Below are 25,268 nucleotides of genomic sequence, written 5' to 3'. Positions count from 1 at the left end.
ATGTAGATTTACATTTATATCAATTTTAAAAAGAAGAGACAAATTAAGCAAGTTTATTTAAAGTTTATTACACTGATTAATATCTTCTTACAAAAACTCCCCCAGAAGTTACTTTTTTCTTCACTCGCCGCTTCTCTTTGCTTGACTCACAAGAAGAGTCCTCTTCCTACAAAGGAAAAGAGCCAAATAAGATCTCAATGCTGGAAGAACATTTTCATCTTTTGTTTTGTCCATTCCAGAAGAAAGGAATTAACCATGCTAATATGTACAACTCTGAATTAATTTTCTCTGGGGATTTTGTATAAATAAACTCTCAAAGTTTAAGTAACAATACTGGGTTGAATCATAAACTATGAGGCCAAGAAATCATCCAGTCCTTTCTCTACCTAACATAGCCCCCAGAGAGAACAGCTCATTTCTGTGTCTATCTTACAATAATTCACCATATATTGCTAAATGAAATATACAAAGGGTTAGTATGTCAGCTTCTGGATTTATAAGCCCCACTGGTATTAGGAAACACACTTCCTGGCTCCTTCATTCCCTCCTGTGTTCACACAACATCCCTCTCCAGCTCTTGTCTCATCTTTGTCCGCTATCCACTGTTTCTATTTCTCATCCATCGTAGTACTCATGTTTGCCCACCATCCATTTTGTACGACCTGGCACAGAGAATTCATGGGAAGGAGCAAGAGAGGGCTAGAAATACCCTGGGTGCTCACAAGATGTTTATCATCTTTACGTAATTCTTCCAGTCAAAAATGCTCTGCTGCCATTAGGCAAGACAGCCTGAAAGCAGGGCCTCCAAGAACAGCCAGAGCACTTGTCCACAGCCAACCCACGGCTGAGCGGGTGATTCCCAATGCTCTCCAGCCCACATCTTTGCTCGTGAGGTCAGTCAGTTTAAGTCATACAGCTGTGTGTGAACATGGACGTCCATTGCCATGATCTCAACACCACCTGGAAAAGACAGACTACAGACCTGTTCCCTCCCCCTCTCTCAGTTGCAAATTTAAAGAGATGGAGAATTTGCAAAAGGTAATATATACACTCTCCTCCTTTAAAAAGCTGGTCTGACACCTAATAGCAACAAACTTTTATTGAGACTTAGCACCTGGTGCCACTACATTTCATATTTTACATATATACAAGGTGATGCAGATGGTACTACCAACATTTTATAGATGCGGGAACAGAAGTCAAAAAGGTTAAACAAGCTGCCCCATGTTTACAAACCTAAATGAGTGGCAGGATTCAAATTTGGATTTTGTATAACAAAAAAGTTCATGTTCTCCTAACCATTCTTCAATCCTATCTTCCAGCAAATACCAACGCTTCTACCAACACCAAATATGTAACGGGGTTTACTCAATCTTTCATTTCCTATAATTATACTGTTTACTATATATACTATATGGTAAGTATGCAAATAAATAAGTAAGACCTGGTTCCCACTCAGGAATCTGTGGTGGAAGCAGCAGATATAAAATAAAGTGCTCAATTCACTGCCCAGGTTTCAGAAAGTCCCCAAGAGTATTTGGGAATGGATGCAAATATGTCCATGAAAGAAAGACAATAAGGTAGGGCAAGATTTTAACGTCATACAACGAGATGGAATTAGAGAAAGAGCATGAAAGATGTTGGAAAAGAGTAGAGCTATTTGTCAGAAGTATAGCCAATTTTCTAGTGCTTAACAGTTACTAGACCTCCATAAACAGATATATTTATTTTCCTTTACCTCTCTCATATACAGACTTCTAAAGGTTTTAAATATTCCAGATATTCTAGAAATAATGGTTAAATATTAAAGCCTCTACTAACACAAAAAATATAACTTGCATCTTACTGTATAACTAGCTCAAAATGAAATATGTGATTGGCCTCAACAGGCCTCTGTTTAGAGTTGAAAGTTCCAAATTTTCAAATTCTAAAAGTTTCTACATTTGGTTACCAGCTTCACTAAGTTACTCATTTTCTCATCATAAATTATAGCCAGAAAAATGTTTTCCCCTAATATGTGTCTTTTCCTAAATTCAGGAATTGAATGATAATATTGAGATAATGAATATATGAATCATGGTGCTTAGGCATACATATATTTTTTGAGTATAAACCAGTATTGTTTTGCTCTGACTTTACAAGTTTTTGTGGAAAAGATTAACAGTACCACACATGAAAGTATTGATAGGGTATATACATCTACAAATCATTACTTAGTTATATAGAATTCTTATTTTTTAAAATGCCATGCACTATGAGAAGTATATAAAACTAAAAAGGAGATACTTTCACCTTCTTGATTCCTAGTACTGACTCTTAACAGTGTCAATACAGTATAACAGAAAGAGAAAGAGAAATCGCAATTTCTAGTACTAGATTAAAAGCCCAGTTTGGGAAAACTCACTTAAGCCTTCAAGTTGCTCCAGGGATCATACAGGCTCATGGGCTAAGATGTCCAAGGACTGACATAAGCCCACTGAACTGTGACCATGACAAAGTCCAACCCAGCTTCTTTATCAGGAGAAAGCAAGGGTAAGTTTAACAGGGAAGTAATCTTGGATGAGGTGGATTAGCAAGCATGTTGATTAGCAAGCATGTTGATCAGCAGGACCAAATCTTTAGCCCACCAACTTCCTGACTGACGCTGATTTGGGGGATGGAAGCCGTGAGAAGTTCAGTGCTATAGAAGTCTATGCGCAGACATCTCTGCCAGAATGATTATAGTTCCTGTCTAGTATAGAATTTCTAAGGTAAATGCTTTTATTTAAGTACAATATGCATACTAAAAAGAACAAAGAGGGGAAAATTTGCTGAATGTTATTCATAAATGAGTAAATTTCTACATTTAATAATACTAATAGCAAACATCCTTGCACATGTCTTTTAATGCCCATTTGTGTACATCAAGAGACATATACTAATTCCACTAGGAATTAATGAGTTGTAGCTAAGTGGATACACTGCCTTAGTAGACAGTGACATTTTCTAAAGTGATTAAGCCAATTTACATTCCCACAAGTAGCAGATAAGAGATTCCAATAGCTCCACATCCTCACCAACATTTGATAATGTCCATTTTGTCTTGTTTTGTTTTCATTTTAGTCACTCTGGTAATCTATATGGGCATCCCATTTGTGTTTTAATTTACATGTCTGAAAACTAATGATTCTGAATACATTTTCATGTTTATTAACCAAAAATCTTCCCCATTTTGTGAAATGTCTGTGCAAGGCTTGCTCAGTGGATTTTTGTTTGTTTTACTTGTTTTTTACTGAATTGTATTTTTCATAATGATTTCTGTACGTTCTTTACACATTCTGGAACAAGGAAAGACAGGGAAGGGAGAAGAAGGGGAAGGAAAAAGAAAACGGAAGAATGGAAACTTTTCTACTTTCTGGCTTGCCTTTTCAACCCATTTAATGTTGTTTTTAATGAACTGAAGTCTTATTTTAGTTCAGTCTATCAACTTTTTTTAATCCCATGTCAGAAAGAAACCCTACAGTGTTCCCTTTGACTTGTTTTATCCACTTAACTTTAACTTTAAGACACATCTTGAAATAAATGGTTGAGTTAATAAACATAATTCCAATATAAGTAACATCTTAATGTATGTACTATAAATTTTATATTTAAAATTTCAAAACTAAATTAGCTCTATTAAAGAACTATCATCAAAAGTTTGAAAATATTTCAAAATACATCTTCTGATAAGCCCAGTGAGTGAGCAGGAAAGACAAGGGGTTATAATTGCAGTAGAAAGTGGTGCTAAAATCATGGACATGGGGCTAAGGCAGTTAGGTTCAGAAAGTGGCCACCCATGTAACAAGCCCTGGGACTTTACACAAAGTATTTTCTGAGATCTACTTATAAATTATAACTTATTTATACAATTATACTGCAATATACTAATAATATAAATTTAGATCTTATTTATAAAATGAAGCTAATACCTGCTGAATATAAAGCACTTGGTACTGAATCTAACATAAAGGTACTCAGTAACTGTTGATGATGATGACAAAGATATTCTTATTAAGGTAAGTTAGATGATCTCATAGAACTTAAATTTTCAGGACTGTGGGTAAAGCAAATGCCCAATTAAACAGTAATGCAAATGATGGGGTACACTCAGAGCACGTCAAAGGACTCAGTGAAAGGAGAGCTCATGTGTGGTCAGCAGGATTTGGAAAGGGTTGAAGAATAACATGGTTCCTAAGGGATTCTGAGAAGGAAAGTTGAGAAAGATATACATGAACAAACTAAACAATATATATGAACAAACTTTCAATACATATGAACAAACTAAACAAAGGGTTGGCGTGGAGCAAGTTCAGAAAAGACACGCCACAAGGAGGAGGACAGGGGAGAAAGGGCTGGTCAAGCAGGAGAATGCAGGCCAAGATGAGAGCCTATGTGAGAAAGCACTAGAAAAGTCATAAAAATGTTAAGTGCATTAACACGTCAGCATGCAACCACAGGTCCCGACCAGAAGGTGGCAGGAGAAAGATTTTTGTCAGAGCTGCATGAAGAATCCATATAAATGATCACTGAATGTAAAGTTAATTTCATTTACACTTTATATATTTAGACTGCAAAATAAACTTACTCCTTGAGCTCTCAGATGTTCTACACATTTACTTACCTACTATGTTTACTCAAATATAAAAAGCAGAAAGGATGGAAAAAAAGAGACAGTGATTTTAAGGAGTATATACAATACTGTCAGTAAGATTAAACAGAGATGCCCCAGGATTTCTACACATTTCTTTTACCATCAATATAATCCCGTGGGGGTGTTCTCCCCACTTCAAAGATGAGGAAATTGAGTCTCAGAAGTTTCTGCAGAAGAGAGAAACTGTGCACCAGGTCACAGCTGCCATGTGAGGTCAGTGACATTAACTCATTTACACAACAATTGGTAGAACCAAAAGCAGGACTTCAAGAGTCAGTGTGCCCAGAGCCAGGGACCTTGAGCTAGTGCTCCTGAAACCCTGTGCTGGTAGAGAACAAGGCTTTACGGCTATGCTGTGAAGAATGAAATAAAGCCCCACCTTGAGAACAGATGCTTCTGAACAAGAAAAGAATAATTTTAAATAGCTAGAAAACAAGTTTTCTAAGCAGACAGTCCACTTGGAATGACTCAAAAGAAGGTATGAGGCTTGGGCCGTGTCCACAAGCTCCAGACAGCTGGAGAAGAACAACACATGTCCCTGCCTTTGAAGAGACTGGAGCAGTCAGAAGAGTTCCTGCCACCAGAGAGAGGGAAGGGACCTGGAGTGGCAGCTTCTGCATCCCTCTACTCGGCTGGCCAATGCTATGGGAGCGCAGCTGGCCTCTCTGTATCTCCAGGGGCTAAAGGTGGTACTAGAACAACATTGCAAGAATGAGAGACTAAATTAATTTTTATAATTTCATCTCTTGGAAAATTAAGTACTGGCAGATACCAAAACCCAGAGAATGTTTGAATTTGCATATGCATAAAAATACACAAACACTTTCGTAAATGAGTAGAATGTTGTCTAATATGATACATACCAAACCATTAAAAGTAGTAGCTTCCTCTGGAGAGAATTTAATGTGGGAAGCAATGTCTGTATATTTTTAACATTTTATGAAAAGTTCATATAGTGTTGTAATATTTTTACATAGTTATTAAAGAGTCTAATGATTAGTTTGTGAAAATTCTGAAGAAACAAGGAAGTTTTTATTATAGGTCAGGTTTAAGATGATATAGGTCTGAAACAGAATTAATTCATCCATAGTGACTGAACAAACATTTTCCTATGGAAGGAAAGCACGAAATGTACTTGAGTCCCTACACCGAGTCACATGAGCTGTCCACACGGGCCACATCCTCTGTCTTTACTTGCAAAACAAAGTGGGGGTCAAAATTTCCCGTGCACTTCCTGACTGCTCTACTCTGAGACGAGATGGCCTGAAATAAAAGGACTACCAGGGGTTTCTAAATGTCACTTGCTATTTCCGATACTCCAACCTGCTTTTGTGTGCTTATTATTAATATGTGTTTTTCATATTGACTTCCTTGTTAGCCTCTTCCTTTCTATTTGTCTCTCTAAGCATTGTTCTATGTGCTAGAGCTGCTGGGTTGCCGGAAAAGTCATGACGTGTTTTTACGTGAAAAACAGAAAAAATACGTCATGACTTTTATGACAGCTCAATATATTCTGAATTCCAAATTCATAATGCCAGCCAGGAATTGCGAGAAGAGCAAGACAATGGAGTCAGAAACAGGAGACTGAATAGTGAGACATGGATCCCAGCATAATCAGTTGTGTGTGAATTTAGACAAGGTAGCTGACCTCTCTCTGAGCCTCGGTTTCCTCACAGGGAAAATGTGGGCAAGTCAAGGGCCACACAATTAGAAAACGCATAAGAGAACTTTATAAAGGTTAAGTGTCACAAATGCTAGTTTTTAGTCACTCTGTAATCTGAACCAGGAGATGTTATAACAACTTCCAAGCTGGTTCATTTCCACTCTTAAGCATGCAGTTTGAGAAGCTATAAAGAGTCCTAAAATGGAGTCCAATTCAAAGGACTTTATTTTGGTTATTTAGAATGTTAAAATATAAATACTTCACAGCTGTCTTAAAAATTCTTATTGCTTATTCTGTTTATAAAAAAAAATCCTCCTTATGTAATACAATAATAAAATAATAACAAGGGGCATTATGAACAAGAATACTAACACATATGTGTACATGGACAGTTACATATATATAGCATAAATGTAGTTTTATATCATTATGTAGTTATAACACTATTCCTTTAACCTTACACTCCAGAAAGTATAAATTGGCCTTACCAGTTTACAACTGAGACACGGAGATTAAAGGATTTATCTGAACCAAAAAGGGTTGTTAACCAGAATTCAAACCCAAATAGCACCCCAGTCCAAATCTTGTACTCTTAGCTACTTTTGTGTACTACTTGAGAAAGATAAATATGCTAAGAAGGATACCAACCACAGCCACAAAGTTGGGGACCTGAGTTTTTTCCAGTGTCTCCCTGAGTTGATCCATTTCTGCTCGATACTCATCCAGCTGATATTCTAATTTTTCTCTACGTAGTCGTTCGTACTCCAGCTGGCCCTGCAGCTCTTTGATTGTTCTGTCAAAAAAAATTTTCAATCACTCTCCAATATCAACTAACAATTATAATAATAATAATGAAGAGAATCCATGTCTTCTATATAAGGCAGATAAAACAAATCATGTATTCGACAAATACGTACTGAGAATCTACGTTGAGCCAGCACTGATCTAGGTGCGGCAAGATAGTGAACAAAGCAGGACAAAATTCACCTTGCTAGCACTTAGCAGTGCAGTAACACAGACAGGACAGAAAATAAGTAAATATAAGATGTTGTTGAGGAAGGTTTAATACTCCAAACACAGTGGCCAGGGTAGGCCTTCATGAGAAGTGCTTCTGAGCAAAATCCTAAAGGAAATGAGAGAGAGAACCTAGCAGCCATCCAGACAGAGAAAAGCAAGCGCAAAGGCCCTACCACAGAAGCATACGGGGTGAACCGGGAGAAAACCAAAGGCCAGTGTGGCTGGGGTGGCTTGAAAATAGAGTAGTGGGCCAGACAGGTAAAAGAAAGGCGTAACAAGAAGGGTCTTTTAAGTCACAGTAAAGAGTTAGGTTTTTACTCTGCACTCCAATGGGAAGCCACTGGCGTGTCCGAGCAGAGAGAGAGCATAATCTGAGTTAAGACTGGAGACAGGAAAGAGGAAAGTCCACTGTGAAAGCTTAGAATTCAGCAACTAAGACAGGAAAACCACTCCCTAGAGAATAATACAACTATGTCTTGTACTTGGATTGGACCTAACTAATGGACAAGGATGTTCCTCAAATACTTACCCAAGTTTTCTTTACAATTAGATCTAAGATTAGGAGATACAATCTACACACATGAAGAGCAAATGCTAGGAAAGAACTGAAATTTACTCAGAAGAAACACCACAGTCTTAACCGATTTGACAATAGCTTCTGACACAAAAACTAAAGCAATCTTTTTTAAAATATGTTCAAAATTGGGCCTCCCCTGGTGGCGCAGTGGTTAAGTGCTGGGCCGCGAAGCTGCCCGCAGCCTCTGCAGCGCCAGTTCGATCCCTGGCTGCAGGTGAGGATCCCACATGGCGCGCGACAGTCTCTCCTGCCGCACCCGCTGCTCCCCTCAGCAGTGTACTTGGTCAGTCTGCCTGTTCTGTTCCCCGCTCTGGCTGTAGTGAATTCTCTCACCCTCCTGCGCTTCTGACTGTATCCAGTGCTTGTATAAATAAATATATAAATCTTTAAAAAAAAAATGTTCAAAATCACTTATACCAATAGTACAGCCACTGCACAATGAAATATGAACAATAGAGTTTCCATAAGAGCTATGAAAACCATAATGGTCTTAGATAACAAGTTTGGAGTCATACAGGTTCAGGCTCAAATTCTGGCTTGCAACCTTTGTTACTCCTTTTGTGACTTTGTGCATGTTATTTAACCTCCTTTAAGCTGTGAAGATTGTATGGGTAAGGATGTAAAAGGCTTATTGTTAGTGCTTGATAGACAGCAGTTCTCAGAAGTAATACAAGCAGCAGAAGCAGTGGTGCAATAATCTGCCCTAGAGGAGAAGAAAAAATAATAAAGCAAGTCTTAAAGTTCAGTTAGCAAGTAAGTGTTTCACTGTGAAAAGTGCTTTACTTTTCTAGAGCACAAAGGGTCATATGTACTTTGAGCGAGGCTCTTATATAAAGTCTAATTACTAATACAATTACTAACAATATTCACACTCTCAAAGCACTCTGATCAGTATAGAGGAAGTGAGCAGCTATCCAGATGATGTGATTTGTGACAAAGCAAGAAGACCTTTCCAGTTTAATATATATATAACCGGTCTGCCAAACCTTCCTTGTATCTAAAAAAAAATAATAATACCACCAACAGAGAGTACTTCAGCTTAAGACTTTGTCTTCTGTTCAAATTCCTGAGTATCCATAGAGGGATAACACATGTACTCCGGCCAAAGATTCAGATGAGACTCTGAATACATTTACCAGATCTCTCACTGAGGTGGATTCCAAACAGGGAGAAGCAGACAGGAGGTTGTGAAAGTCCGAGGGAAAGAGACCCCAACAAAGGAAGGATGGGAAAGGGGGGGTAAGAGAAACCAGGGGTGCTGCTCTTTACAGAGGTTGTTTTGGTTAAACCTGTCTCCCTTTCTCTCTGGAAAGCAGAGAGGAGGGGAGGAAATAAACACTGGGCATCCTCATTCTAGCAGCCACTAATTAGCGAGGATTCAAGTGTGTGCCATCAAGTTAATGTATAGGATGTGAAAGGTAAGGGCAGCTATACAGCTGATCACTGTACCCAAACAATCTCTGATGGGGGCACTGTAGTCAGCGCCCACCAGACTAGGTCTCAGATTCATGAGTAAGCAGTCTAGTGTGGGAGCAACGTTAAAGACTGTGTTGACTGAAAAACTCAAAGCAGCTAGAACCTCAAAAAAAAAAAATCTTAAATCCTTACAGAGTTTCAGCTTTCAAGAGATGGAAGGTTCTAGAGATCGGTTGCACAAAAATGTAAATGTCCTTAACACTACTGTATTGCACACTGAAAAATGGTTAAGATAATAAGTTTTATATTACGCATATTCCCACACACACATACACACACAAAAATCTTAATGTTCTCCATCTGAGGACTTCTGTCAGGAAACTTAAAATCCCTGGTGGTGAGGAAAGAACTAGTTGCTGATAAACAAATCCCCATATGCCATTTAGAGGTAAAAAAAACCACAAAATCATTATTAAAGTTTTGAGGACATTACTTTTCAGACTCAAGCTGTTCTTTCTTCTGCTTTAGATCTTCTTCTGTTATCCCTCCCAAGTGTTTATAGTTGCTCTCAGCAATTTCCAGGTGTTGTCTCAATTCTACAATTTTCTTATAAGCTCTCACTGCAAGACAGTTGAATAGGTACATAGTTTAGACAGATAGCTCAGCAGGTTGGTCTGGAGATTTAGGAAGGGAACTAACAGGAGGGTGGCAAATACATAGAAAGACAAAAATCAGTAATAGAATACTAGGGTGAATAAGCAATGAAATACCTATCTGGAGGATTCTTTCCTGCTTTTGGAGTATGTATCTATTGTTATGACTATCAATACTATGGGGAAAAAAAGATTAAAAAGAAGACTAAGAGTGTTTTAGAACTGATAACATAATACAGGACCATGCATCATCTACTATATATCAGAAAATTAGAAAAGTTAAAATGTGCTTGGTTTATTTAAAATAAACCAGAAATAGGGGCCTCTCTGGTGGCACAAGGGTTAAGACACAGCACTATGAAGCTATCTGCAGTGTCTGCTGCAAGAGTTTGATTCCCGGCCAGCCAGGGACAACCCACATGGCATGGCAGACCTCTCCTGCCGCGCCCGCTGCTCCCCTCAGCAGTGTATTTCAGTCAGTCTGCCTGTTCTGTTCCCCACTCTGTCTCTGGTGAATCCTCTCACCCCCCACATCTCTGGCCTGTACCCCTGGTCTTGCATACGTAAATAAATAAATCTTTAAATAAATAAACCAGAAATAATTGAATTCCCAAATTTGGGGATTAGGCACTTGCAATATCTATGCAAGAGATACTGAGAGAAGGAATTATGCTAAAAGTTGTTTTTAGCTAATCTCCAACCAGCTAAAGTATGATTTTTCCATCCTTTGTGGCAGTGGTTCTCAACCTGGGATGATTTTATTCCCACCAAAGGATATCTGTCAACACCTGGAGACATTTTTGCTTGTCACAACTGTGGGGCAGGAAAGCTAGCTACTGGCATCTAGGGGGTAGAGGCCCAGAATGCTACTACACATACTACAATGCAGAGGAGAGCCCCTCTCAACATGTAATTATCTGGCCCAAAATTTCAACAGTGCAAACATTGAGAAACTATTGCATGGAATCAGTTTGGCAAATCACAGCCTCTTCTCCCTAATACTTAACAGTTGAATTTATCTATAGTTGGTTAGAGCTACAGGTTGCACATTGCACACATCAAAATCAACCAGGGGTACTTTTTAAAATTCTACACATTTCATCTCTCTCCCAATTCAGGTATCAGTTCTTAATAAAAGCTCCTCAAACAATTCTACTGGGGAGAAAGATTTGGGAAGCACCATAACAGCTAACAAGCAACATGGTGGAGGAGACTTTTGTTTTTAAAAATTACATAAGAAAATATTGAAAGAACTGTGGCCATTCAGCTTTTAAAATAATTTCTTTAGTGTCACAAAGGCTATCTTTTAAAAGATCTTTTCTATGAGATCATCAATGGTAAGAGCTGGGATTAACTGGATTAGTTCCAGAAAGAGAGATTTTAGTGTAATAAGAGAAACTGTCCAACAACAACAAAAACTATCATAAATCTGCAGAGTTCTTGCAATCTGCATTCACTCACTAAGTACATTATGTATTTTAATTCTCACAAGAACCCTGGCAAAAGATGGAAATGGACTCCAGAGTAATAGTGAGTGCCTTGTTACTGAGGTAACTGAGTGAATGCTGGATGACCTATGACGGGAATATTGAACCAACAGTCAAAGCTCAAATGGTTATAGGGTTCTATAATGCCATGGCCCTAAACAAAATTCACTAAAGAATGTTAAATTGAGACCAGGTTCTAGGAACTCTGGGACAACAAGTAATCCAACCAGTTCCCTGTAGGTGCACTGGCAAAACCTAGTGTCCTAAGAAGCCATTGTCAAGTTCTTTGGATTTTCCCCTGGCATAAAATTAAGACAACAAAATAGCACACAACTTCAAAAAAATAGCACCTTCACTAGCTACAGGCACCCTAGATGATTCTCACTGCATGACAAGGGCAGAAAATATGAATAGACACTTTTCAAAGAGGATATAAGATGACCAACAGACACATGAAAAATAATGATTAAGACGGCCTCCCTGGTGGTGCAAGGGGTTAAGACGCAACCTATGAGGCTATCTGCAGCCACTGCAGCATGAGTTCGATCCTCGGCCAGGGAGCTACCCACACGGCACAGCAGACCTCTCCTGACTTGCCCGCTGCTCCCCTCAGCAGTGTATTTCAGTCAGTCTGCCTAATCTGTTTCCCACTCTGTCTCTGGTGAATCCTCTCACCCCCCACAACTCTGGCCTGTACCCCAGTTCTTGTATGCATAAATAAATAAATCTTTAAAAAAAAGAAAAATGATTAAGATCTTAAAACACCAAAAACATATGACAATTATTAACGTATACAGAATAAATGAATGTATGTATCAAAATACATAAAGCAATTACCAATAGAACTAAAGAGTGACATTGACAACATAATGGTAGTAGGGATTTTAACACCCCACTTACAACTATGAACAGAGCAAGACAGGAAAAAAAAGGGAAACAATAGCCTTAAATGACAGGTTAGATCAGATGGGGCTAACAGATATTTAGAAAACATTCCACCCCAAAGAGCAGATCTTACACTTTTTCAAATGCACACTGAACATTCTTAAGGACAGAGTAATTGCTGGGACACAAATCAAGTATCAATAAACTTATGAAAATTAAAATCATAACAAGCACTTTTTTCTGATCAGAAGACTGTAAAACTAGAAATCAACCACAAAGAGAAAACTGGGGTAACCTCAAACATGTGAAGATACATGCTTCTCAATAACCACTAAGTCTAGGAGCAAACTAAAGCAGAAATTTAAAAATACCTGGTGGCACTCTGTGGCCTGAGTTCGATCCCTGGCCAGGGAGCTAACCCACATATGGCACAGCAGACCTCTCCTGTCTCGCCCGCTGCTCCCCGCAGCAGTGTATTTCAGTAGATCTGCCTGTTCTGCTCCCCACTCTGCCTCTGGTGAATCCTCTCACCCCCCACATGGCTGGTCTACACCCCAGTTCTTGTATGCATAAATAAAACAAGATCTTTAAATCAATTAAATAAATAAATAAAAATACTCGGTGACAAATGAAAATGAAGATACAAGTAATTAGAACATATGGGAGCAGAAACAATAATACTAAGAGGAAAAGTTAATTATTAATAGATGTGAATAGACACTTTTCTGAAGAGGATATACAGGTGACCAACACACTCATGAAAAAATGATTTATCCTTTCTTATTAGGGAGATACAAATAAATACCACAATGAGATATCACCTCATACCTATGGGAATGATTTACATCAAAAAGACCTCAAACAAATGCTGATGAGTATGTGAAGAGAAAGGAACCCTGGTGCACTGTTGGTGGGAATGTAAATTGGTGCAGTCATTTTGAAAAAGGATCTGGAGCTTCCTCAAAAAACTAAAAAAAAAAAAAAAAAAACTAAAAACTTGCACATGATCTAGCAATCCCACTTCTGGGTAACCATGCAAATGTTGAATCATCAACTCAAGAGTTATATGCACCACAATGTTTACTTGAGTTTTATTTACAATAGGTATACATTTGCATCAAACTAGTGTCCTATCCCCTTGAGAGACAGAGCAGTCCCTTGTTTACTCACTGATTTGGAGTACTTTACTTAAACATTTGTTATGGACTCAATGTATCTCCTAAAACTTATATGTTGAGTTTTGTAATGGTATTTGAAGAAGGGATCTTTGGAAGTGATTGGGGTTATGATGAGGTTATGAGAATGAGGCCCTGGTCTGGTGAGATTAGTACCCTTAAAAGAGACACCATTGGGTCTCCCTGGTGGCGCAGTGGTTGAGTGTCGTGCTGTGAAGCTGTCCTCAGCCCCCGCAGCGTGGGTTCGATTCCCAGCAGGCCAGGGAGAGACCCACATGGCTTGGCAGACCTCTCCTGTTTCACCTGCTGCTCCCCTCAGCAGTGCTTTCGGTCCGTCTGCCTGTCCTCTTCCCGGCTCTGTCTCTGGGGAATCCTCTCACCCTCCGGCTCCTCTGACCTATACCCCAGCTCTTATATAAATAAACAAATCTTTAAAAAAAAAAAAAAAAAAAGACACCATTTCACTTTCTATACAGTGAAAAGGTGACTGTCCCCAAGTCAGAAAGAGAGTTCTTAGCAGAAACAGACCCTGCTAGACTTAGATCTGGGACTTCCAACCTCCAAATTTGTGAGAAATTAAATTGTTGTTTTTAAGCCACCCAGTCAATGGCATTTTATTGTAGCGGCCCAAGTATACTAAGATATCATTTAATGAAATAAGACCATCCTTCAGTCAGTAATTATGAAAAATTAAATCTTTGGCTTATGTCTCCAAAATGCAATTAGTATAAAAGAAAACAGGTGCAAAATTAGAAAACTATTTCAGGAAATCACACTAACAAATATGGTAGGTTTTAATCTTGGTATTGTGGGAATCAAAGAACAGCTGTTCAAGACTCTCGCAATTTTAAAAAATAAAAAATCAGGTCAGTTTAGGAAAGAAGCAAATATGGAGAAATTATTTTTCTGTTCATCAATGTAACTTCTAGCACCTGAAACAGTGTTTGGCCCGTAACAGGTATTCGATAAATATATACTGAATGCTGGGAAGAGAAAGAACTGACAAAGCACTATTCAAGTCATTTCTTTTAATACTATACTTAGCAGACGCAGAAGAATGTTTCCTAAATCTCAGGAAGCAGGGCTGTTTCTGATGAGCTGCTAATGCCCTTAGCGTAAGGCTACAAAAGCAGTACCTATCCCTCATCACTTCTGCCGCTGTAAACAGTGACCCTGCGCCAAGGAAAAGTCCAAATTCCTCTTCTGAGAAGTCTTTCTGCTACTCTGCACTCTAAGAGTCAGCCTTCATTTCTCTCTGATAGCTCATCCAAGACTCTCAGCGAATACTATCAACTCTACCTTCTAAGTACATCCAAATCTGACCATTGCTCACCATCTCTATTGTCACCATCTCTCTTCCAGTCCAAGCCATTATCAACATTCTTTGAACCAAAGTCCCAGTACCGTAAGCAACCTCCCTGCTTCCGTTTTTACTCTGTAAAGGGTTTTCCACAACACTGGTGTTGTGGAGGTAAAAACAGTCAAGGTCAGCTCAATCAGATTCAGCTTCCTCTCCTACCCCCAGATAAAGCATGATCTTCCTAATGGTGTTTGGTTCAAGAACCAAGAGTGAAGGTATAAATAGTACCTGAAAGGGAAATTAAGAGATAATTTATGTAAACCCATATGGAATGGTTATCAAAGTCTTCAGAATTAAAAAGCTGAAGCAAAACAAGAATGGAGCTGCCAGTAACACTGGCAGTCGCAGGCTTACATCAGGGACTCTCAAAGCCCTACATTTGCTCATGAACAATTCTTGCCATAGTTAAAGTATGAATGGGGGGCCTCCCTGGTGGCGCAGGAGGTTGAGCGCTGTACTATGAGGCTGCCCGCAGCCTTTGCAGTGCTGGTTCCAACCCTGCCAACCTCGGAGCAACCCACATGGCGAGACAGACCTCTCCTGTCTCACCCGCTGCTCCCCTCAGCAGTGTAGTTTGTCAGTCTGCCTGTTCTGTTCCCTGCTCTGTCTCTGGTGAATCCTCTCACCCTTCTGCGCATCTGGCCTGTATCCCTGTTCTTGTATAAATAAAATAAATCTTAAAAAAGAAAAAAAAAACTAGCAACAACAATTGGTGAGAATGCACAGAAAAAGGAACTCTCCTGCACTGCTAGTGGGAGTGCAAACTGGTCCAGTCACTATGGAGAGCTGTGTGGAGATTCCTCAACCTGCTAAAGATGGAGCTTCCATATGATCCAGCAATTCCACTCCTAGGTATTTACCCAAAGGACACAGAACCATTAATTCAAAAGGGCACCTGCACCCCTATGTTTATAGCAGCACTGTTTACAATAGCTAAGCTATGGAAACAACCCAAATGCTCAAAAAAAGATGACTAGATCAAGAAGATGTGGTAAATATACACAATGGAATATTACTCAGCAATCAAAAAAGATAAACTCATGCCATTTGCAGCAACATGGATGGAGCTAGAAGGGATCATGCTCAGCGAAATAAGACAGAAAAAGAAAAATACCGGGTGGTCTCACTCATTGCAGGAATTTAGAAAACCTAAATAAGGGCCCAGGAAACAGACTAATTGCAATAAAGTAAAAATCAAAATCAACAAGCAACTATAAATAAGAGACACACTATGGGGGTAGGGGAGGGAGTAGGCTCAAAAGAAGGAGAGTGGGAATTATATGGGGACTATAACCAAGATGAAAATACATACATTGTGCAAAAATGAAAAATGATGTAAAAAAATATATAAAATTTAAAAAAAAATTTTTAAAGAAATTGTCTTTAGAATAATATCCAAATTTGTGGAAAAATAGATAGTTATGACATTTCTTAAAGGACAAAATGCAACAGAGGTGCACACTTACTTCTTGCATCTGTTTTATCTGACTCATTGAGACATAAGTCATCCTTCACATCAGTGCTTCCCTCAACACCATGTCTTATGAAAAAATTCACATCATTTTTATCAATATCATTTTCATCATCTATGTCATACTTTTGTAGTCCTTCTAGTAGCTTTACTGCTGCTAAATGAGCAAACCTATGGGGGAAAAAATCAATAATTAACAAGGTCTGCAATACTCTTCCAAAAGGAAACAGCAGTTTGCGCTTAATTTAGGAATTACACTCTGTATACTGTGCCACCCACCCAGCAGAAAAGGAGCAAAACTATAACTAAAAGTCAGTGACAATTCAGCATATAGCTGGCTGTGTAGGACACTCAAACAGTTACTGAACACTATGGACAGGCAGTCATATTAAAGGCTGATTCCATAAATTTTATTGGGATAAAGTCTCTCCAATTGGGAGAGAAGACCCAATATCAAAAATTATTTGGTGTACCTCCAAACAGAGCTGCTCACTGGTAGAAAGTCCAGAACCACCTTACTTGATTAGTATTTATTACCTTGTTTTAATGACCTCACTTAGACTATAGAATTAGTTCTGGTTCTTGTTTTTAAGGCTAATTATAATTCTATAATTTTCATTCTGATCTTCAATCCAAAACCTTTGACATGAAAGAGGAAATGCAAATGGCCAACAGGCATATGAAAAAATGTTCAACATCCCTTATAATCAGGGAAATGCAAATCAAAACCACAATGAGATACCAGCTTTCACCAGTGAGAATGGCACATATCAAAAAAACAAGCAACAAGAAATGTTGGCAGAATGTGGTGAAAATGGAACTCTCCTGCATTGCTGGTGGGAGTGCAAACTGGTCCAACCACTATGGAAAGCTGTCTGGAGGTTCCTCAGTCTACTAAAAATGGAGCTACCACGTGACCCAGCAATTCCACTCCTAGGGATCTACCCAAAGGACACAAAAACATTGATTTGATTCAAAAGAACACCTGTCCCCTATATTTATTGCAGTACTATTTACAATAGGTAAAATCTGGAAACAACCCAAATGCCCAAAAATAGATGACTGGGTCAAGAACATATGGTACATATACACAATGGAATATTATTTAGCAATCAAAAAAGACAAACTCATGCCATTCGCAGCAATGTGGATGGAGCTAGAAGGAATTATGCTCAGTGAAATAAGCCAAAAGGAAAAAGAAAAATATTGGATTGTTTCACTTATAGCAGGAATATAGGGGAACCAAATCAGCGTAAAAAAATAACAATACAAAATACAACAAACCCAGACAATTATAAATCAGAGACATCCTGCAGGGGAGGAGGAGGGAGGGATGAGAGGGAGGGAGGGAGGAACACAGGGGACTGAGGTGATGGTGCACGAGTGCATTGGTGAAGGAAACTCTATGGGGACTACATCTGAGGGTAGCGGGGAGCAAATACTGCTTAAAAATGAACAATGATGTAAAAAACAAATAAACAAAACCTTTGGTATGGATTTTGAAATTTAATGGAAAAATAATTATTATTTTTCTTTTATTATTGTTATTTATTTATTTAATATATTTTTTATATCATTCTTCATTTTTGTACAATGTATGATTTCTCATCTCGGTTATAATCCCTGTGAAATGCCCACCACCAATTCACCCATGTACCATCACCATAGTCCCTTGTGCTTGTGCTCTTCCCACCCCTGTTTTGATCCTGCTCCTCCTCTCCCCACCATTGCAGAGTGTCTCTGGTTTATAGTTGCCTGTTGATTTTGATTTTTTACTTTATTTTAATTATTTTTTTTCCTGATCCCTTATTTGGATCCTCCACATTCCTCCTAAAAGTGAAACCTTCCAGTATTTTTCTTTCTTTCTGGCTTATTTCATTGAGCATGATCCCTTCTAGCTCCATCCAAGTTGCTGTAAATGGCATGAGTGTATCTTTTTTGATTGCTGAGTAATATTCCATTGTGCATAATAATTACTTTTCTATCCATGTTTTGTAACCTCTTTGCTCTTTCTCATATTTCTACGAAGTTTTCAGTAATAATCACCTGGTTTTAGCATTGTTACTGTGTTTGCATCTAATCTGCATATTTTACACATACTTTTGCTTGTGTTTAATTCTTTCTCTTAGAACATGCAGAATTACTCTCTAAACACAAAACGCTCAAATACTATTTTTTTAACATACATAACCACACACAGACACATAAATATCCTTACCTTTCACCATGTACTGCAAATCATTAAAAATACAGTCATAAATTATTAAGGAAGCTGTAAGAAAGCTAACAGAATTCATTCTCCATCTTACTAGGTCATAATTTAATAGCCATCAAGTACTTGCTTTATGTCACATTGAAGGTTATTTCTGTAACATTACATTCACAACTAGCATTTTTGTGCTCAAATGACAAAGAAATGTGGGTCAGAATTTATTAATAATAATACATCCATGATGTTTAATTACCCATGTGATAGTGGTATAAAGATAGACAAATGAAATAAGTCCATATGAATATAGATAACTGACTTGGACAAAGACAATGCAATAGAGAAAGGACAATCCTTTCAACAAATGATGCTAGAACAATTCAATATCCATATGCAAAAAATTCTAAAAGAAAACACAGGGGAAAATCTTTGTGACTTTTTGTCACATACCGTATGATTCCATTTATATAAAACTCTAGAAAATGGAAAACTAATATATAATAATAGCATTTGCTCAGGGAAGGGACTACAGGAGCAGTAGGAAGCATATAAATTACGAAGTGGCACAAGGAGACTTTTAGGTGTGTGGACATGTTCACTATCCTGATTATGGTGATAGTTTCACTACACACATGTCAGAATTCATCAGTTACATCTGTACTATATAAATATTAGTATTTTACTTATACAAGTATACCTTGATAAGGCAACTTTGAAAAATAAAGTGAGTCTGAATTACAATTGATCCTTGGGCACATGATACACCAAAACCACACCCCAAGGCTTCAAAGATATCCCACAGGCAAAACTTTAAAGATCATGAACTCACAAAGAAAAATTAGATGACAATTTATTGAATTAGGCCCTCTTGTCCCATTAAGCCTCATTTGCAACTTTTAGCTCACGCTCCTACTTTGGATTCAAGCAGTTCTGAACCACACATAGTCCTCAAACACACAAGGTGTTATCTTACAGCTCTTCCTTCTTCAAGTGCAGTATAAATGTTGCTTCCTCAAAAATAAGTTTACCCTGGTCTCTATGTAAATTCTACATTTTCCTTTGAAATTCTTACCATAATGGTATTAAAGTTTCTCCCCCCAAAGTTTTAAATTGAAAGAATTGCATCTTTTCTCCTATGTTTTTACTGGCCTTACATATAACAGATATTATGATCCAGTTAGTAATAATTATATGTACACATCTATCTCTCCATAAGAATGCAAGCTCCTTGAGGGCATAGATTGTGTTTTTTATCTTTGTAATTCTAATGCTAACAATAATACTTGGAACATAGTATTTATTCAAGAAGTTGAATGAAGAAACTACCAAGTTAACAGATGAACTAAATATTCCTTAGGGATAAGACTTAAATGAGCTCTAAGTATTTGGTAATAGGTATTACTTTTAATTCAAATGTAAATTCCAAAATTTTCAAAACCCATGGGATTCCTTTTGATTACTCCCTTTTATCACACAGTATTTCTCAATAAGTACCAACATTTGAGTAGGACAAAATTCCATTGTACACAACTGTTCTGAACACTGTAAAATGTTTAGCATTTCTGGAATTGATCTTGCTAAATACTAGTGATTGTCTCCAGTCATTATTACAATCCCCCTGACATACACCTCAAAACATTCCAAAATGCCCCTTCCCCCAGGAAAGGGGACAATACTTCCTCTCGGTTGAGAATCACTGCTTTAGAGAGCAGAGTTAATATACTGTCAAATGTCCACCAGCATTTGACCTGAGTTCTATAATTCCATTGTCTTCAGCGATTTCTGAATACAAGAGAGTCTATACAAAATGTATAACAAAAGAACAGCACAAAGCAGATAGGGATACCTCTTAGCCACATCACAGGGTTTCTCCCCTGCTTTGTTGGTAATATTACAATCTGCTCCCATTTTAATTATCCACTGCAAGCACTCTATGTGGCCTTGTCCAGCAGCTATTCAAACAACAAAACAGAAGATATACAAAAAATAATTAGTAGTAGTAACAATTTTCTAAAATTCTGAATAATACCATGAAAGAGTAGTTTTATAATACTCATCCTTGCAATAACCAACAAAAATATGACTGGGTGGATAATATGTTCTCTGTCATTTATTCATTCATTATATAAACATCTAATCAAATGTGATCATTTGGTCATAGTGCTATACAGGGAACATACAAATATAAAAATTAAAGGTCAGAAAGGTTATTAACATTACACAAATAGCAGATAGTGGATTTGAAACTAGAATCTAGGATTTTCTAATCCTTAGCCGGTGTTCATCCACTGCTGTCCATAGTTTATGACCAATCTTGTATCAGACCAGAATGTGAACACAATCCAGTCATAGGAACCTATATTGACCTAGAAAGTCTTGAACTCTTACAAAAATAGCTTCTTTCTCTGACCCTCACAACTCAAAATTTATTCAAGCTACACTTCATTACCTAAGCTATTTACCACCCTGTCCAGATCTAGCCCTCAAAACATACATGCTCAATATAAATTTTCACCTGCACATCTGTGTGTCTCTCACCTACTGCCCACCATTCAACAATACATTCATCTAACTTCAAATGTTGAATGTCAATTCAGCTTGAATTAGTCCATCCTAAGTCCACCTCAACACTTAGAAAACTTTGGGGGGAAAAACTTCATAGATTTAAAAGATTTGTCCCTCAATTTCTAGTACAGAATTCCTGTTGCATATATTTTAACTATCAAATACTTATTGCCATTAATTACATCCTGATTCATAAATTATCTTCTTGTTCATGGAGTATGTAAAAGTATGTAGCTCCTTAACAGTAAAGTCTAGATCTCATGCTGTCTCCGCAGTGTGGGCACTGGGCACACAGTTAAGGCTAACTATTTATGTTTCTCTGCAAAATGAAGCAAAGAATAGGAACTTTTGGTATGACTTTGGAGCCTTAAAAAGTGAATCTACTTCTAATTCTGGCAACAGACCTAAGAAGATACAAAGACAGATCCATTGATAAAGCAACTTCAGCACTATAGCCCTGCCACCTAGCCTGTGTAAGGTCTGTAAGAGCTCTTATTCTGCCTCAACTTCTCTACTTGACTTAACCATTTGTCAAACTCAGAGTTGATGCCTAAAGAGCCTATCTTTTATTATTTGTCTAAACAATATCCCACATACAGATATATGTGGATATTTGGCATCAGAAAAGGAATATCACAGTTAATTAAAAATCAAGCACTTTGTATGCTATATAAGACAGACAGGAAAAATGTAAACATTTTTCATTATTTTTGATAATTATTTTAAACAGAAAATAAATGAACAGCAATTGTGTAATGATAACAGAAAAGGAAGCAAGACTTACAACTCACCTTTATGCATTGGAGTGGATCCATTATTATCACGCTCATTAATATTGATGACTCCATCTTCTATTAATTTTTTAAGCATTTCCAAATCACCTTTAAAGGCAGCCACATGACCTGGAAATGCTAAAGCTATGGATAAAAAATTCAGCATTTTAGTAAACACATGAATTCTTTCCTACTCCCTGCGTTAAGAAATCACACATTTCAGGTTTCATATTATCGCAAATATGAAACTGTTATATTAGAATTAGTTCACTTTTACAATAATGACTAATAAAAAGAGACATAAAATGGGAATATCGATAACTGTGCAGTCCTTCCACCTCTGAGGACATCAAATGTCCAAGAAGTATTGTACCAGAACTACTCTCTGCTGAATTCCCTTTTTCCTTTGTGGATGGAATGACAAGAAGGTCCTTCCATCCCTCTGTATTACCATATACTTGGTTTCAAATCCCACATTTGTAGATACCACTTCCTCTCTCTTTGCAAGGAAGTTAACTGAAAGCAGATAAGAAATTGTGTGTGTGTGTATATACATGTGTGAATGTACCTGATCTAGTACATAAGAGACTTGATAAAATGTTTCAAATGATAATGACCACACATATTGAGGCCTTACTGAATGCTAAGCTTGATTGTTAGCACTTGTAAGTATTACCTCATTTAAATCTGTTAGCAGTGCTGAGATACAGCTTTCTTACCTTTACATATGGAAAGAACCTAGAATAGGGAAATGGTATTTTAAAAAGAACAAAGTTGGAGACTTACACTGACTGATTCTAAGTCTTATTAAAAGGCTAGGGAAATCAAGACAATGTAGTAATAACAGACATACACATTAATAAGAATGCAGAGGCCAAAATACATCCATACATATACAGGCAACTGATTTTTTGATAAAGTGCCAAGATATTTCAACGGGAAGAGAGAAAACATTACAAAAAATGGTGCTAAACTACTGGCTATATATGAAAAAGAAACAAAAATAAATCTAAATCAACATGTTATTTTACTCCATACATAAAAGTTAACATGATGTAGATCAAAGATTTGAACTGATAAGCTAAAACCATAACACTTCTAGAAAACATAGAAGAGTGAATATCTTGCTGACCTTGAGGGCAAGTATTTCAAAAATAAGTCACAAAAATTGCCTTGTGAAATAGTTGATACTTTATCAAAATTTAAGACTTTCACTTTTAAAAGACACTAAGAAAACAAAAAGGTAAGATTTAGAATTGAAGAAAACATATGCAACACACATACTGACAAAGAACTATTAAAATTTAATAATTAGAAGACAAACAGCTCAACTTAAAAATGGGCAAAATGAACAGACACTTGGTAAGAGAAAATATATGAAGGCTCATATGAAAAGATGATCTTTATAATTAACTATCAGGAAAATGTAGCTAGAAACCACAATAAGACATACTGTATACATTAAAATGGCTAAAATGAAACTGACTATATCAAGTGTTGTCAATTCCATGAATTCTCAAATATATCTGGTTCAGATATAAATGAGAGCTAACTTTGGAAACAGTGTAACAAGTTAATCATGTACCTACCATACACCCTACTGCTAAGTTTAACCAGGAGAAATGCAAACATGTTTACAAAAATGTAGAGAGCAGCATTATTCATCATAGTCCCTTATCAGTGTTCCTTTGCAGGTGAATGGATTAAAAAGCTACATACAGACAATGGAGCACTACTCAGCAATGAAAAGGAATGAACTAGTATAAACAAGTCCAGTATAAGAGAAGATATAGCAGATAAAATTAACAAAGGATTGGTACCAAGACTATATAAAGAACTCATCTAGAAAAAAAATAGTTTTTAAAGGGGGAGAAAATATAGGCAGCCAATTCATTAGAAAGGAAACTAGAATAACTTTATAAAGGGATGCTCAACCTTATTAGCCATCAAGAAAATGAAAAACAAAACATAAATTAAACATTTCATTCCAAACCAATTAGCAAAAAATTATCAGAGGAAAAAGTCTGATAATACTGAAAATTGTTTATATATATTTTCTTTTTTTTTTTTTTAATTTTTTTTTTTTAATAGAGGCATGCTTTATTTATTTGTTTGCTGGTTTGTTTGTTTGTTTTGTTTATACATGCACTGGGTACAGTCAGAAGCGCGGGAGGGTGAGAGAATTCACCAGAGCCAGAGCGGGGAGCAGAGCAGGCAGAAGGACCGAAGTACACTGCTGAGGGGAGCAGCGGGCGGCAGGAGAGGTCTGCGCGCCATGTGGGACCCTCCTCCGGTGGCCGGGGAGAAGCCGGGGATTGAACCGGCGGCGCAGAGGCCGCGGGCAGCTTCGCAACCCAGCGCTCAACCGCTGCGCCACCGGGGAGGCCCTATATATATTTTCAACAAACACTGTTGTGAAAATGTAAACTTCTGCAATCACTTTGATGAAGAATGTAGCAATACCCATTTATATTGGAGATGGGCATACTCCATAAAGCAAAACCTAAAGCAGGCTTTCCCAACTATTTACCAAAGCAGAACTCTTAATATTCAGACTTCACAGAAGACAAATACCTAAACAAGTCTCATTCAATCACCGACCCCACTCCCCCATGCCACACAAATATTTTCTATGTGGGCTAAGAAAAAGTCAGGAAGTACTTCTTGAAAGAAACTTATACATGCATATAAGAAGACATGTAAAAGAATATTCATCATCACATTGATTATAAATAATGAAAAATTATAAATAATTTATTAAATTGGAGAATGTATAAATAATGGCTTTTTAAACTGCAATACTGTATGAACACTTTAAAAGAACCAAGCAGGATCTATTTATCAACTGAATAAATCTCAAAAAATCATCCTGTGAACAAAGCCAATCATAAAGGAGATATACTGCCTTTGTGCCATTTTTATGAAGCTTTACAACTTGTTTCAAAGACTGCTATCCACTAAAATTCTTTCAATGGTAACAGCTGCAGCTGAGTTAAGGCTTTAGCTGGGTACTGATTCCTCCAGGTTTCTTTGAAACCAAGTATGACAATGTGACTAAACACGTGCGTGCCAGAGAATGCTAGCAAGCTGTTGAGCGCAAATTCCACCTTGAAAATCTCTGTGCTATGCTTAGACTCTTGTTGCCCCGCACACACCTCCTAATGGATTAGCAACAACTGGAGAAAGCTGGAAAGGTAACAGGTCCTGATGCTTGCATGGAAAAGATTCATTCTTGAACCCAGGCTACCATATACAAGAAAGAAATTTCTACATCATTTAGATCACTGAAGTTCAGAATTATAATAGCTTCTTACTCAAAAATTACACAAAACAATACCTCATATT

General features: G+C 37.4%; 1 protein-coding gene across 2 annotated transcripts in view; it reads right to left on the bottom strand.

Annotated features, from left to right (window-relative positions):
• Positions 1 to 45: 45 nt before the first annotated feature.
• Positions 46 to 25,268, bottom strand: part of ANKRD42 (ankyrin repeat domain 42) — a gene marked incomplete at both ends in the record, with an annotated part of 38,938 nt that continues 13,715 nt past the window's right edge. The window contains 6 exons of one of the 2 annotated variants that reach the window (XM_084245218.1): positions 46 to 166; positions 6,984 to 7,128; positions 9,839 to 9,965; positions 16,372 to 16,547; positions 20,432 to 20,537; positions 21,942 to 22,067. In XM_084245218.1, coding sequence (XP_084101344.1) covers positions 77 to 166; positions 6,984 to 7,128; positions 9,839 to 9,965; positions 16,372 to 16,547; positions 20,432 to 20,537; positions 21,942 to 22,067 — 770 coding nt within the window. The remainder of the gene's footprint in view (positions 167 to 6,983; positions 7,129 to 9,838; positions 9,966 to 16,371; positions 16,548 to 20,431; positions 20,538 to 21,941; positions 22,068 to 25,268) is intronic. The other variant, XM_084245219.1, reaches the window with a different exon arrangement.

Source organism: Talpa europaea (genome assembly GCF_964194135.1).
Source record: "Talpa europaea genome assembly, chromosome: 1".
Classification (NCBI taxonomy): Eukaryota; Metazoa; Chordata; class Mammalia; order Eulipotyphla; family Talpidae; genus Talpa; species Talpa europaea.
Note: the sequence above shows the minus strand (reverse complement) of the source record. Positions and strands in the feature narration are given on the sequence as shown.